Genomic DNA, 15,166 nt, shown 5'->3' with positions numbered 1-15,166 from the left:
AGCTCTGCCAGTTAGTCATGACACTGACTGAGCTGAAGACTCAAACTTCCTGAGTCAGGCCAGAGAATAAGACAGCCTTCCTCTTGCAATATGATAACATCAGGCTCCATACCAGTTTGAAGTCCATGGAGTACACTGCCAGTGTTGGCTGGAACGTCCCAACATGCCTGCCGTATAGTCCAGATTTGGCACTTTTTGAATTCCATCTGTCTCGGCTGATGAAAGATGAACTGAGTGGGTAACATTTTCATAGCAAAAATACCATTACAGAAACTGTGAAACAGTGAGTCACGTCCACTGGGGCAGATTGTTACCAGCAAAACATGAAGTCTCTTTTTTAGGCTGGCAAAAATGCATAGCTAATAGTGGTAACTATGTTGAAAAATAAGCGTTCACTCAAACATGTAGATTTTTTCAACATATTCAATGCATTTTTGATACTTAGAAATCTGATCATTTTGTGAGCAGAAATTTTAATTGCTTCTCTATGTCAACCAGTTATACTGCAGAAACAGGAAGGTGAAAAATAGCCATACCTCTTTCCTCTGCATCAAATGAAATAAGGTAGATTTCTAAGCTGCAGAAGTTAATATTCACTGAGGCAAGAAAGCTAAGGTAGAAACAAGTGACACCTGCATGACGGTTTTCTGCAATGTCACAATTTTCTAATAGGAAATAAAATAATAACTGCACACAGCAATGTGGAGGGGAGTTCTGGTGCAAAGTAGGAGTTTTCTGCTTATTTTCCCAACTACTATTAAGAACCCTGCGCAACAGGAGAAAATCCTGTCTGATTAGCTTTAAGATATTTGCCCATTCAAACAGTACTTTGCAATATCATATTACTCCATACCCTTATCACAATCCATACTCCCCTTCAGAGGCTTCAAAAATCTTATAAAATCAAGGAAGTTCAATCAAATACTTGGAAATGTGCCGTTTCTTTATTTTTTTTATTCAATCTGGTTTGCACCCACATACCACCAGGTTAGATCCATACCATTTACAAGAAAACAGGGAACACAATCAAGAACTGTATGCTGCAGAGATATAAATGGATGAATAATAACACTTCCATTAGATACAATTTGGTGGGTTTAATTTCTCAACTTCATATTCAGAAGCTAAAATACATGGCAATTTTAAGGCTCCTTTCTTTTCCTTATATTGTCTGGGAAGGAGACCAACTTGTACACCTAATGTACCTCTTTCTTTTGTTAACTTTGTCACTGATGAGTCACTTGAGCTTTTTCAGAAACAGAATTCAATACTGCAACAGAATAAGTAATTTCCTTCCAAAAAGAACAGAGAAAGAGTTGAAATTCAAAACTGATTACAAATTATACTGCTGTTTTTGTTTTTCATTTGGTATTTTACTTAAAACTTCCTAAAATTCCACATGTCTGCCCGGCAAGACATGGTTGTGAACAGTGAGCACAAAAACTAAGTGCACAGAATATCTTAACTAAGCTCTTTTTTGTTTGTTTGTTTGTTTTCTGCATTTTTTTCTCTGTTTTAGTTTAAAAAATAGAAAATCACAGAATTAAAAGCAATTTTTAAGGAATTCTGATATGAGTTAACAATGACAAAACTTAATTTCACATGTAGTCACAAACAAGCTGAAGAATTAAGCAGGCAGCTCCCATGAATGCAAGGTGTACATACAGCAAGTCAGTGGGATTAAACGTGCAAATGTCAACTTTAACCGCATAATCTTGAAGAGGTCTTTATAACTCAATATTAAACATAGGTATTTTGAGAAATAAATTTTAATATCCCCTTCTCATATACAATACATCCCTATTTTTTTTTTGTTGGATAGGCTAAAGCCTTGAAGACATTAAAAGACAATCAAAGAGATGGAAATTTAGATCTCCTTTAATTGAAATTCCTTCACTCTGTATGTGACTCGATTAGACAAAAAGTGTTCTAAGGTTGCTTTCATAAGTTATAAAATATTTTAGCTCCCACATTAATCCCAAGATGTCTTTGCCAAAAAAAATGTGTGAAAACAAAATACAATAGCAGCTATGCCAGTAGTTTTATTTGTATCAACACAAAAATCAGATATTCATATCAGCTGCAATCTTAAAATCACTATTACATGATGAAACAATTTTGGATCATATAAGTTCTTGATTAACAACATAATTACCTATGTTTCTTTGCTAGACAGCTTAACAAACTACTTCAGTCGATCAGATGCTCACAGAGACTCTGCAAACTATGAAATTTCTTTAGCTTCTGATCTCTGCTTCAGAACATGCTCTGTCACAGTTGAAATCCAATAAGGATTTGGCAGGAGCAAAACAAAGTTCTATAAACACTTCTATAAAAAGCCCAATGAACACTTTATACAAGGGCTGCTCCAAAAGTCGTGCCTACTATTTTATTGCCTTGGCCTATGACATCAGATGCAGCTGTTGGTGCTGTGGCAGTAGAGTTTGAACCTTCCCACAAATATTCTGTTATACACTGTTGCCACGTGGCTGGTGGTATCAGAGGAACAGTCTGTCACAATGGCATCTGAAATAGAAGCATGCCTGAAAGCAAAGGGGAGGACTTGAATTCCTCCATGAAGAAATAAAGTTCCCTACTGACATTCATCAATGCTTGCTGAGAATTTATGGAGACCAAACAGTGGATGTCAGCACAGTGAGGCAGTGGGTGCTCCGTTTCAGCAGTGGCAATAGTGACAGTAGATTACCTCCACCAGAGATTATGAATGTTATGAGTGCAGCACACCAGCTCCTGTTCATTGCTGGTGAAAATGAAAAGCTACTGGTGGTGACTATATTGAAAAATAGTCTTTAGCAGCCACAGACCAACCATGAAGCTTTGCACAGAGCTATCTAAATCAAATTAGTGTTTAGAATGGAAGCAGTCTGCTTCAGATTGGTATAAGAAATACATACGTTTTCAAAAATACGGCAATATACTTCCATCAAAATCTAATACAGGCAGCATTTAATTCCAAATCAGTAACACAAAGTGCTTACATAAGGGTTTCAACCATTTTTTTTTAAATACACCTGTTTACCTCCTAGTATAGACGCATTCCTGATGAAGTGCCAAGTTATATCAAGAATAGATTCATATTGAGAGAAATATTCCTTTTAAAACAAAGCTGTCACACCCTTTGCCATGTGGTTTCTTACTTCATCTCATATAACATTTCAAACTATTTTTATGAGATCTTGGGTTGTCTTCTGTATTCTCATGTCTGATGAGGTCTGATGTCATCTAGATGTGAACTGTGAGTTATAATGTATTCTTCATAATAGACCTGCTTAAAATGGATGTAGTAAACAAGAACTGCACTTCAGTACCCATAATTCATTATGAGAACAAAAGCAATAGCATACATTTTTCACTAAGAATTTTCCTTAGATTAGTAGACATTTCCTTTGAAAATGTTCAACTATAACTTTAACTCTTTCCTGAAACTGTCTTTTTGTAACAACTTTAAATACTTTGTGCAGCACCTAGTCATTAATGCATCTAGTACCATTTTATCTAAGGCCATTTTCCCACAATCAAGGCACAGCCATTTTTATACCATCTATCTGAAATGATAACTACATCACTTTTTGGCTTTCAGTCTCCTGATTAGGTCTATCAGTGAAGGGAAGAGCAGAAATGACTGCCTGTTACACATATTATGCTGGGTTTTTTTGCTCTTGGTGGCTATCAAGCATTTAATTTCCCTGTTTTCTGTATTCGTATCCTTTTCAGAAAAATAATAATAATAATAATAATTAAAAGTTTAACAAGGTCTTCATTATGTGCCAGCTCACTGTCTTGCAGATTCCTTAGTTTTGATAATAAGATTCAGTTTGGTCAGGCAGGCAGATTAATTCTATGCTCAGCCTCAATGAAAACACTGATCATCAAATAAGAAATCCTGTCTACATTACAACCTTCCTATAGTGACAGTCACTGTTTGCCCAGGAAAGATGTTTTAAATCTGATATTGAAGATGTCTATGTTAAAACCACTACACTTTTCTTTAACTGTCCCAAATCAGGAAAATTGAATAAGCCAAACAATAAAAAGATCAAGAAGTTCCCTTGTCTTTGATGAAAAAAAAAGAAAAAAAAAAAAACAAACCAAAAAACCAAACAAAAAACAAAAAACCTACACAGTAGTTTTGAATAGTAGTATGCTCATTTACTTGAAAATGCAAAACATCATAACAATGTTATGACACTGTTTCCAAAATTGTCAAAGAAAGATTACCAGATGCAGAGAACAGAAGCATTTTTCTAATAAAAATGTTAATGCAGCACAAGTTCCTAGGTTAACAGAAAACTGTATTATTTTCTGAAGGTATGAAACTTCCATTTGTTATATTGCTTATGTTTGCCTACTCCAAGTTACGGACATCGTTTAGAGCATTATTCATATACTGTTAGACCCAGTGAGACATCTGTCTAGCCTCTGCCTGCTTGTCCTGTAGGTGAATGAAGGCAAATAACATTCAAAGGTAAAAGAGATTTATTTTTAAGACTTCTAACTTTATCATTCACCATATACAAATACAGTTGTGTATGTGCAGGACTGTACTAACAGCTTTCCATTGTCAGACACTACAGAATAAGAGCACATTTTGTTAGCAAATGAGAATGCTTAGGTAATAGGGCAGTAAACTACAACATCAAAACATGGAATCTAAAAAGTGAACACAGAACTCATTTGCTCCTGAAATGAACTTCAGTCTGAACCTAAATACCAACAGAAATGTTACAAGGAAAGGCAAAAGTTCTGTACCATCTGGCAAATGCTTTTTCACCTTTTTCACCTTCATGACAAGGATTCAGTGAGGGTTGGTTAGCATCATGCTTAAGATACCCCTTAAGAGTTTCTCCAAAATGTATTTGCAGACAAGTAACAAAATATAATGTTGACCAATACCTGAGAAACAAGAGCTGATACTGGTTCCTAAAGAGCTGATTCTGGTTACCTAAAGGGTGGGTTCAGGATCTTTTCAGTTGTGCCCAGTGTCAAGAAAATTGGAGCTGATTCTGGTTCCTTTTGATTTCCTCATTACATAAATAAATAAATAAAATAAAGTATGCAGTCAAACAAGACTACTTTTTGGCTCTTAATAGTTACACAGTAGTGGCTCTTGTCTGCTCAGTGGAATAACACAACTGTCAGACTAGCAGAAGTCATTGTTATGATCTGACTTCCTCTGTATGTTTATTACAAATAATGCAATACCTTTTATTTTTGTCCTTCCTTTTTTTCCTTCACTTTTTAGAAAGTATCACTGCATGCCAAACAATACAAGTGATCTGTTTCTCCCACAGTTCATTACATGATGCATGCTTTATATATGCAACTGCTTAAAATATTTGTTATTAACACAGAGAGATATTTACTTATTAAGATCTACCTAATATATTTCCCCAAACATACTAAACTGTCTCTATTCTCTCCATTTCTTCCTCTCTCATTAATTTTCTTTGCATGCACATATCCAAAAATTACAGTGACTGCACATTTCTCCTAACAGGCACACAAAACACATACCTTCAAGGCTGAGAAGGGTTTAAACAGTTCAACTAAATTTGCTAGGGACATGGCTAAGATACACATGGCATTATTCCCCAGCTCTTCTAAAGGACATGTTACAAAGTGGTTATGTTTCTTAATAAAATAGAAATGTCTTCATTGTAGCTGGGACACAATTGTATGCTTGAGGTACAAAGCACCTCATGGTGCTATCACCATAAGAAGATTATAGAATTACAGAATCAGAAAACCATAGATTTAGTTGGCAAAGATCCTTAAGATTACCAAACCACGTACCAAGGGACAATCACTTCCCTAGTTCCATTGGCCACACTGTTTCTCACACACACCAGGCTGCCATCAAGCTTCTTGGTCCCCTGGGCCCACTGCAAGCATATGATCAGAAAAGATGCACCAGTGTATTTGAGCTGCTATGTGAGGATGTACAATATGGGAACAAAGTGTACTTGGTTTACTATGTCCAGCTAATGATGTCATGTTCGATTTGCAATACATCATCTCGTTACCAGACTTTATCATGTTTGATCATCTTTTGGAATACAGGTAAAGCATGTATGGTGCCTTAGAAGACAGTAGAGAATAAATGTCTTGAAATACTGATTGCAGAGAAAGGGCATCAAATGGACACCCAGGCTCCTCATTTTTTGCTTTTTTCTTGTTAAGCAGAGTTTAAAGAAAAGATGTAATTTCTAATCAGGAGTTTCAAAGATATAAGCATCCAATAATTATAGAGAATTCCACAATCTCCGGAGCAGCTAGAAACAACAGTTTACATATTCCAGAGCTTCTGCGAAGTCCTAGCACTTCAGTTTGTGCACAGCGTAAAGTTTAAAGCAGGAACAGAACTTCACTTGAATTTACATCATGTTTTTAAGAAAAGAAATAATTTTCAGGGACACAAGTTTGGAACATAATAATGGTAATTGGATGTAGTTGATTAAAAGTTATACCTCCACATTCTTGAAGGAAATGTTCTTCAACCAATTCTCCCATCACTCACGATGAGTATTTCATGTCATACCTAGCTATACAATTGCTATATCAATAAAATTTTACTGGAAATACTCACGAATAGGATAATGTTTTTTCTAATTCCAGGAAATTTGTTCTAACGCTCTGAAATATGAATGAGATAGAATTTTAAACCAGATAGACATAATAGAAGGTTTTCTTTTCAACCTGAGGGGGAAAAAGCTATTAAAGAAGATTTGGTTATTAGAGTAACATAAAAAAGCAGCAAAGTACATCTTCAGAGACTTAATATGATGTTGTATAATCAGACCAGGGCTAATATGCTCTTATCTCCTGTATTTACCTCTTGGTCTGTTGTAGCTATTGCTTGATCTCCATTTGGATCTTACAGCTCCCTCGTTCACCTTAAGTTTTCACGTGTCCAGATGTAAACACGACCGTAGTATCCAAACGTAACATAGGTTTGTGAATAATTTGACTTTGATGCAAAAAGAGGAAGTAGGTCTTACTTTCCCTGACATATGCACATATTCATATGCAGCCTTTTAAAATGTACAAAGATGCTGACGTCTTAAATTTCTGTTCAGCTGCAGATACAGAGATCTGTAACATTGACAGATGTAATCTCACCTTGAGAGTGTTAACAACAGACATTTCTAGTGCAGTGTCTTTCTCTTGCTAAATTTTAAACCCTTCTCCCTAAAGAAGGCTGAAGCCTTGTGAAAGAAAGGCCATTAAAATTGCTTTAAATGACAAATACTTTCCTCCATACTCTGAATTTTCAGGAACGGAACTTTAATTTTGCATGAAATTTTCCTAAAAATATTTGGCATAAGTCAGATGCCTTATGTGCAAAAAAGCTAGCCTTCTCTTCACCAAAACTGTAAGTACTGAACAGCTTTGCAGAAAAGGCAACTTAGCAGAAGTTCTGGTCCTGGTAGAAAACAAGCTAATGATAAAACGCTAAAATGTCCTTTTGGTAAAGATGGTATATGATATCCTGGGCAGCATTAGGCAAAGTGTTGCCAACAGTGATCCTCCACTGCTAAAGCCACACCTGGAATGCTGTGCCCAGTTCTTGACTTCCCAGTACAGGAGAGAGAAAACTACTGGAAAGACTCCAGGAAAGGCCCACAGATACGATGAGGGAACTGAAGCACTTCTACTGTGAGGAAAGGCAGAGAAAGCTGGGATTGTTCAGCCTTAGAAAGAGAATACTCTGGGGTCTGCACATGTCAGCATGTACTAACAACTAAAGTGAAGTGTGAAGAAGATGACAGCAAGCTCCTTTCAGAGGTGCCCAGTGACAGGTCAAGAGATAAACAACACAAGCTGAAACACAGGATTTTCCATCTGAAGATCAGGTACTTCTTTACCACGCAGTTGATGGAGCCCTAGCACACGTTGCCCAGAGATGCTATGAGTCTCTTCCTTGCAGACCTACAGACATTGCTTTGACACTGTTCTTGGTAAATTGCTCTGGGTGTTCCTTCTTGAGCAGAGGTTGGACCAGGTGACTGCCAGAGGTCCCTGCCAACATCAACCACTCTGCGATTCTGTGATTATAATCAGAATGAGACACTAAGTCTTACAATTTAAAATGACAGAACTTCAGTGATATTACAGTCGATGATGAAGGCCTTCAGCTGTGAATACAGCCAACAATCTATTATTTCTACCACAAAGTTAAAAGACAATTCCAATCACAAAAGTAACGCAAGTCATCTGAAGTATTTCACAAAAGGGAGAAATTTCTTCAAGTCTACTCAAATTTAATAATACCAGCACTCAACCATACCTTTTTTGTAATTGTGGTCATAACACTACCAAAATACAAGAAAAAGCACACTGCAAATATTATTTTGATAGTTACAAATAACTGTCAAGATGATTTAACATGAAACATGTAGAATCATGTTCTTATTTCAATAATGGCAGTCTAATTGAACAATACAAATTTAACACTTGTATTCTAGTAATTTGTCTTCATCTCTCTCCCTCTATTTATTTATTTATTTATTTTTGGCCTACAGTTTCAACTAAAATGCTCCTAGACTGAAGCAGATTGATCTTCTAAATACAAAATGCTCTCTTTTTTTTTTTCACTTCTCTTTAATATACTAATTAAATATAAGTTTACCTTTTCAGCAGCTTTAAACAGCTTACTTTCAGACTTCGTTCATAATAAGAAAAAATTGTAGTCTTCTCTGGACAAAGGGATGCAGACACAGTGCATTCAAATTCAGTAGATAAAAAGATAAAATTGGATTCTGAATACGCAATTTACTTTTATGTCATTATATGTCCAACCCTAACAGTTGGAATCAATGATCTTGACAGTCTTCTCCAATCTAAATGATTCTATGATACTACAACATATATTTTCGAAGGGGGCTTTCATCTCCATATGATGTATTTGCTAATGTACAAAATAGCTCCACTTCATCCCCTCACATACTATATACATATCGTGCACGAATAAACAGGGAAGCATGTATGAGCTACACAGCTTAAATAATAAAATAGAATAAGATGTAACAAATATCAAGCACATAAAGTCTAGGAGTAAAGAGATGCGCATGAAAACTCAATCTTTCAACTTCTCTATGCAACTTCCACTGCTTATAGATAGTAAGCCCATTCATTATCAGGTGTGAAAATGTTTGCATGCATCCATGAAGGCCATACATGAAGTCTTACGCAGAGCTAGAAGTTTTGTCTTCCACAATAACAATTATGTCACAATGCAAGTAAAAAGTCAGTTTAGATTCTTTTGTTGGAGTATCCACCCTAATCCCTTCAACAGGATTGCAACAGGAAATCAAAAGCAAAAAATCACTATGAGGACCACTCTAAGAATTTGAGAGTTGGTGGTAGTCCATACTTCAGAAAAAGATGAGGAAACTGAAATGCAGTACAAACACAGGTCATCTCCAGCAATCTAGCATCAAATTACAACTTGAAAATAGAGTTTGAACCTATAATTGTTAATATATCTAATGTTATGCTAATTAAGAGACCACACTTGGTCTAGTTCATGAAATCCTTATAAAATAGTAAAACAACATCACCTAATTTAAAGACCATGTTTACCTCTCCTTCAAAAAAATTTTAAAAAATTAGTAACTATGCTCTTTTTTAGCATCATGAGGTTTATCAATATTGTTCAAGACCTAAATTTGTGGTCATGAGTAGAACATAATATACACAAGCCACAGTACATCAGTACGTTAGAAATATTAATTTATAATCCTAATTTAATCTAAGATTTAGGTTAGTACTATGAGATGTTATAGAATCAGAGCCATTCTGAGTATCTTCTCTGTGATATATGCTCATGCCTCTGAGTATCTTCTCTGTGATATATGCTCATGCCTCTGGGAGCTTAGTAAAGAGTAACTTTAATCCCCGCTTCATCTTCTAACTTGCATTACAAGTGCTAGTAAAATAACAGGAGGTTCACTGAGCTGATTATGTTTTTGGCCGTATGAAATGCCCATGAGGACAACTGATTTTATTCACACCATCACTGTGTAAATTTGAGACTGGAGGCAGTGCCAGATTCTGCTATTTCAAGAGTAACACTATCTCAGTACCTAAAATGAAATTAATGCAGCTAAGCATCCAACATAAAGGCCAAAGGAAACTTAGCTGCCTTTTTGTTCCAGCTCTCAGACCTCTGCACTGCATTTCACTTACTCTACACTTTTTCAGAACTAAGCCTGAATACTTCATATTTGCATACTGAAAATAAGTATGGAGCTATTTTAATTCCCTACAAAGAGGAGTGGCTTGCAAGAAAGAAGAAGGCAAGCAGGTGCACAGCTCCAGGGTAAGCAAGGACAGAGCCGAGTGCCAGCAGAGCTGAGCTCAACCTCAGACCTGGGAACAGAGGTGGTGGCAGGGATAAGGATGGCAGATGAGGTTGCCATTGCAGAAGGACAGCTATTATGGCACTAGTGACTCTACCAAAAACAGGTAACAGATCTTGTTAGAAACTGCTTTCCATGTGCCAGCCTCTGCACTCCTAAGGTACATCAGAGCTACCACTGCACCCTGTAGCTTTTTGCCAGCACCTCTTCCCATGCAAGTTGCAATCCACTTCAGAATGCATGCCTGCAGGTGTGTATTGATATCACACTTCACCACCCACTGCCACTGCAGGGAATCATCTCCTCTGCAGAGGTCCAGGAGGGATTTAACAGACAGCAGAGATCCAGCATTAAAGTTTTAGTATCAAGAAATTAGGGGCTTTACTCAGGATCACTGAGCTACCTTATGGCCATATAGATACTACAGATGTTCAGGGGAGGGGCACAGCAAAAAAAATCAGAAACGTCCCATTCATCCACAGCCCAAAGTTATACAGAGAATAACTGTTACTACAAGTGAACATATATGGTACTTGTTTTCTATTCCTTCAGCATTGCTTTGTTTTCTCAAGAGAGTTAAATTTAGGTAATGTCCCAAATACATGGAGACCATCATGCTTACTGCAAACACGCTATCACTTACCTAAAATGCATTTTAAAACTTTAAGAATAAAACCAAATGGGAATGATTTAGGAAAGCCATGTTCACTCTTGCTTTTCTTTAGGGCACATACGAAGCTGAAAGTGAGTTCATTTACTGTCTCCAGAGGACTGAAAGGGGCTATTTTATTATTACTATTATTATCATTTATTTACTTACTTTTGGCTGCAATAGGCGGAATAAAAACTGGGCAATAACTGCTAACAAATCAATGACTAAGAAAAGAAAACTACCTGTAGAGCATGCTAGAGAATGTAAACTACATCCAGAAGAAATGCGGTGACACGTCCCAATCCTGCACAGCGCTCTCACAACGAAGTACCCACTTGAGAAAAGCAGACAGAGGGAACTCCCAGCGCTGCTCTATGTTTTATAGAGCGCTTCCTCCCCGAGGGAGGATTAAAGCCTCCCTTCTGACACTCGGCGGACTTTGCAGTATCCTAACTTTGGCAAAGGCGACCCTCACTTCCAGCAGGCTGCACAACCAGCTTTGTGCCGGCTCCCGCGGACCTCCGCCCGGAAAACACAGCTGTGGGGCTGTCTGTCACTCTCCCCGCAAGGCACGGACTGCGAGAGCCCGAAGGCGCTACCTGCAGCCTCAGGAAGAGACGAACCGCCTCAGACCCACGAGCCGCGACCTCGCCCGGACAGCGCTCCCCGGCTGGAGACCGGAGCATCCCGGCGGCCGCAGGTGCGGAGTCTCCGCCGCCCACAGGCACGGAAGCCCCAGCCCAGCGCTGCCGCCCCGCAGTGAGCCCTCTTACCTGCGCTGCAGCGGCGAGGAGCCCCAGGGCTAGGGCGAGTAGGGGGGCGGCTGTTCCCCGGCGCTGCCCCGCCGCCGCGGCCATCCTCCTCCCGGGGCAGCCCGCTCCACCGCTCCGCGCCTGCCTCGCTGCCGACCCTCAACGCCTCTGCGAGCGGTGCGGGGTGCGCGGCGCCTCCGGGCCCCGCAGGGCAGGGAGGTGCGCAGGGGCGCGGCCCTCCGCTGCCGGGCGGCGGGGAGGGAGGCGGGGAGCCGCCGCTGCCGCCGGTCCGCCCCCGCCCGCCGCCTCCCCCGAAGCTCCTCCGGGGCACGGATGGAACGGGTACAGCAGGCTGCCACGGGGCGAGCGAGCAGGGACGGGGCGTCCCGGTGGGAGTATGGGGTGTGCGGAGGGATGGATGGGGCTCGCAGGAGGGCACGGGGCATGCACGCGCGATCGGTCTTCAGGATGGGACACCGAAAGTTGGTGCAGGCAGTCAGGGACGGGGCACGCAGGTAGGAGTGGGGAAAGCAGACAGAGATGGGGAAAGCAGGAACAGGGCACGGTAGCAGGGTTGGGGTGTGCTGCCGAGTAGAGGGCAGCAGGTTCAGTGAGTCGTGCAGTCACAAGATCTGTATACCCGGGAATAGTCCTCCACCTGCCACGCACACCAGTCTGCTCTCTTTGACATGCCTGCAAACTATGCTTACGAGCACCTCCAGGTGCAACATGCTGTAAGGGTGTTCTGGGACACTCACACTACCCAAGTCTCCCTGAGGGATCAAAAGCCCTCCACACAGCTTCACCTTCAGCTTCTGCTTGAAGATGTTGGCTGGTGCCTGCATTTCCACCATATGCCAAAAGAACAGTCAGAATACCAGCTGTGCCAATCAAATTAGAATATCAACCTGGCTGAATTTGTGTTGGCAGCTTGTCAGAGGTTTGTGGCAGCTCCTATAAGTCTCTCACAAAACCACAAGAAAATGTATTGTTATTACCCAAGTTTCTAAAGCTCCCGCCATGAGCCTATTTAAATGCTCCCATAGCGTCTGGGCACATGTATTTACATACTTGGATTATCCCTGGAAAATGCACACCTCATTGAAGAGCCAAATAAATCATATGGGAATCCTAAATAAAACTATATGTTGATGAAGCAGCATGTGCACGGACTAAAGACTGCCACATCTCTCTTCATTTTTTATGCATTATGTCAGCCATGGTTGAGAATGTGAAGGCATATTGGTTTTAATATCTAGATCTGAACGTGAAATCCTAACAGCTCCTTCACTTTTAGATTTATAGCCTACTTCATCTGATAACACTCTTCAATCTGTTATTTATACAACAAACAGAAGTGCTACGGGTAACATTTTAGAAATGCTCTTTCAAGAGTTGCTACATAGAACACAGTAGCTTAACATGAAAAATGCTTGCTTATTCAAGTACACCCAGGAATAATCTATGAATATGCATGATAGATGAACTTCTGAAATTTTTGTTTTCTTTCTAAAGACATATAGTTGGGCAAAGATGTAAACATTCAGTTCTTGTTTTTATTAGCATGTAATTACAGAGGTTAAGGCTCCTGTATGGAGTGTGTGGCTCAGTGTGGCCTAAAATATGTTACAAATGCTGCATGATCCAAGAGACACCATTTGGCTGAGCAAAACAGAACCTCTGATTTGTCAAGAGTTAGCTGCATACAAGTTTCATTTTGAATCATATGCTTATCTGAAAAGACTTTGGAAGATTTAAGATCTTTTAAAATCAGAGAAAAGTTTGAGGCTTCCTGCACAGGAAGGGAACATACATAAGGAAACCTTGTAAGAAATGACTTCTTTTTCAGAAAAGTGAATGGGTTAACAACTCTGAAGTCATTTTTAGCACTACCCAGAAGAAAGCAAATAACATAGCAAGGATAAGATTTTCTCCACATTTAGAATGCAGACAAGGTATGCTGTCAGAAAACATGACCTCCAAGCAAGCATAATGCATGGTAGGTTGAAGTTAAATTAATACTCTAAGGCTGTAGGCATTTACCTACATTGTTTTCAGAACTGTACAGCAAGCTTGGCCAGTCTGCTCCTCTGCGCTACAGTATTTTCCCATGGTTCTTGCTCCTTCAGCATCAGTTCTAGGGGCCCAGGTTTTCCAATAGCTCAGGACCTACAAGGTGGACATATTCGGTTAAGACTGTCACTTAAATGCGTGCATGAATAGAATTTGCATTAGTGAGCAGCAGCTTGTACTGTGAGTACACATTCATTTCTGTAAATGTAGACAGTTGTTCTCTTGCTTGGATAAGTGGAGAGTTGTGGCTGTTAAGTCCCCAGGTGTTCCACAGAATAGGCAAGCCCTTCTTTCCCAAATGTCTTCTGTTGGTCAGTGTAGACAGTGAAGAGCCCTAGCACTTCTCAAAGAATATAAATAACACATTGATAAAACTTGCACTTTTCTTCCACTGCTTGCCACTGATACATTCAGCAATTTTCAGCTTGATTTCCAGTTTCCATTCTTTACCTGACATGATTTCAGATACAGCATGGATGATGTACATTGTATGAAGCAGTAGAAACTGGATCACACCTGTTGGTACCTGAGCTGACAATCACTTAAAGCGGCTATTCTTCTCGTTGTCATCCTTCTTGGAGACACTGAGCCAGAAAACACTTGATTACATCACAGATGGTCTTTCAGTCTTCAAAGTAAGACTCCTTATGAGTAATAGAACACAGTACATTAGTAAAAGAAATGTAATAATCAGCAGGGAAAGAGAATGAGTATGTACACACACATATTTAAACACTAGATGATTTTGTATGAAAAGCTAAATGACATTTGTACAGTAGTAGCAATTTATCTATGATTTTATCTTCCCATATTCAAATCTACAGTTAGTTGGAAGCAGTTCAGAAGTGGAGAAGCCAGACTGAATTGCAGAATCTAACAAATTGGACAAAGCGTTTAAGTGTTTCGAATACTTGATCTCTGGATTTTGGCTTGTTTAACACTGAGACTCAGTAAGTGACAGCATTTGTTTTTCATAGTTTATAAAAATGATACCACAAACTGTTAAGACATTAAACAAATTAGTGTGAATTTGTTGGGTTTATTTGTTTGTTTGTTTTGGTGATTTATTTTTTTTCTGTGCTTTGTATGTATGCATGTTTCATGGAAGAAAGCCTGTTCTTTATATAAGAGTTCCCAGCAGAGGCTGCATCTAAAACACTTAACATTCCAAAGTATAATAACGCATATAAACTCTGTTGGGTGAGGCCTTCTGGGTGAGGCTTAGCTAGCTATATGAGATCTAGGATTAATAACTATAAAAAGTTGTTGAAACTGTCATAGAGTGTTTAAAGACTTTCCTGAATCAC

At 39.2% G+C, this 15,166-nt stretch overlaps 1 protein-coding gene across 2 annotated transcripts in view; it reads right to left on the bottom strand.

Moving 5' to 3' along the window:
- ADAMTSL1 (ADAMTS like 1) overlaps nucleotides 1–12,007 on the bottom strand; it is a 382,509-nt gene extending 370,502 nt beyond the window's left edge. For both annotated transcript variants that reach the window (XM_015849101.2, XM_015849102.2), the window contains exon 1: nucleotides 11,808–12,007. In XM_015849101.2, the coding sequence (XP_015704587.1) occupies nucleotides 11,808–11,891 (84 nt within the window). In that variant the 5' untranslated portion in view covers nucleotides 11,892–12,007. The remainder of the gene's footprint in view (nucleotides 1–11,807) is intronic.
- Between the last annotated feature and the right edge of the window lie 3,159 nt (nucleotides 12,008–15,166).

This window comes from Coturnix japonica, chromosome Z, assembly GCF_001577835.2.
Source record: "Coturnix japonica isolate 7356 chromosome Z, Coturnix japonica 2.1, whole genome shotgun sequence".
Classification (NCBI taxonomy): Eukaryota; Metazoa; Chordata; class Aves; order Galliformes; family Phasianidae; genus Coturnix; species Coturnix japonica.
Note: the sequence above shows the minus strand (reverse complement) of the source record. Positions and strands in the feature narration are given on the sequence as shown.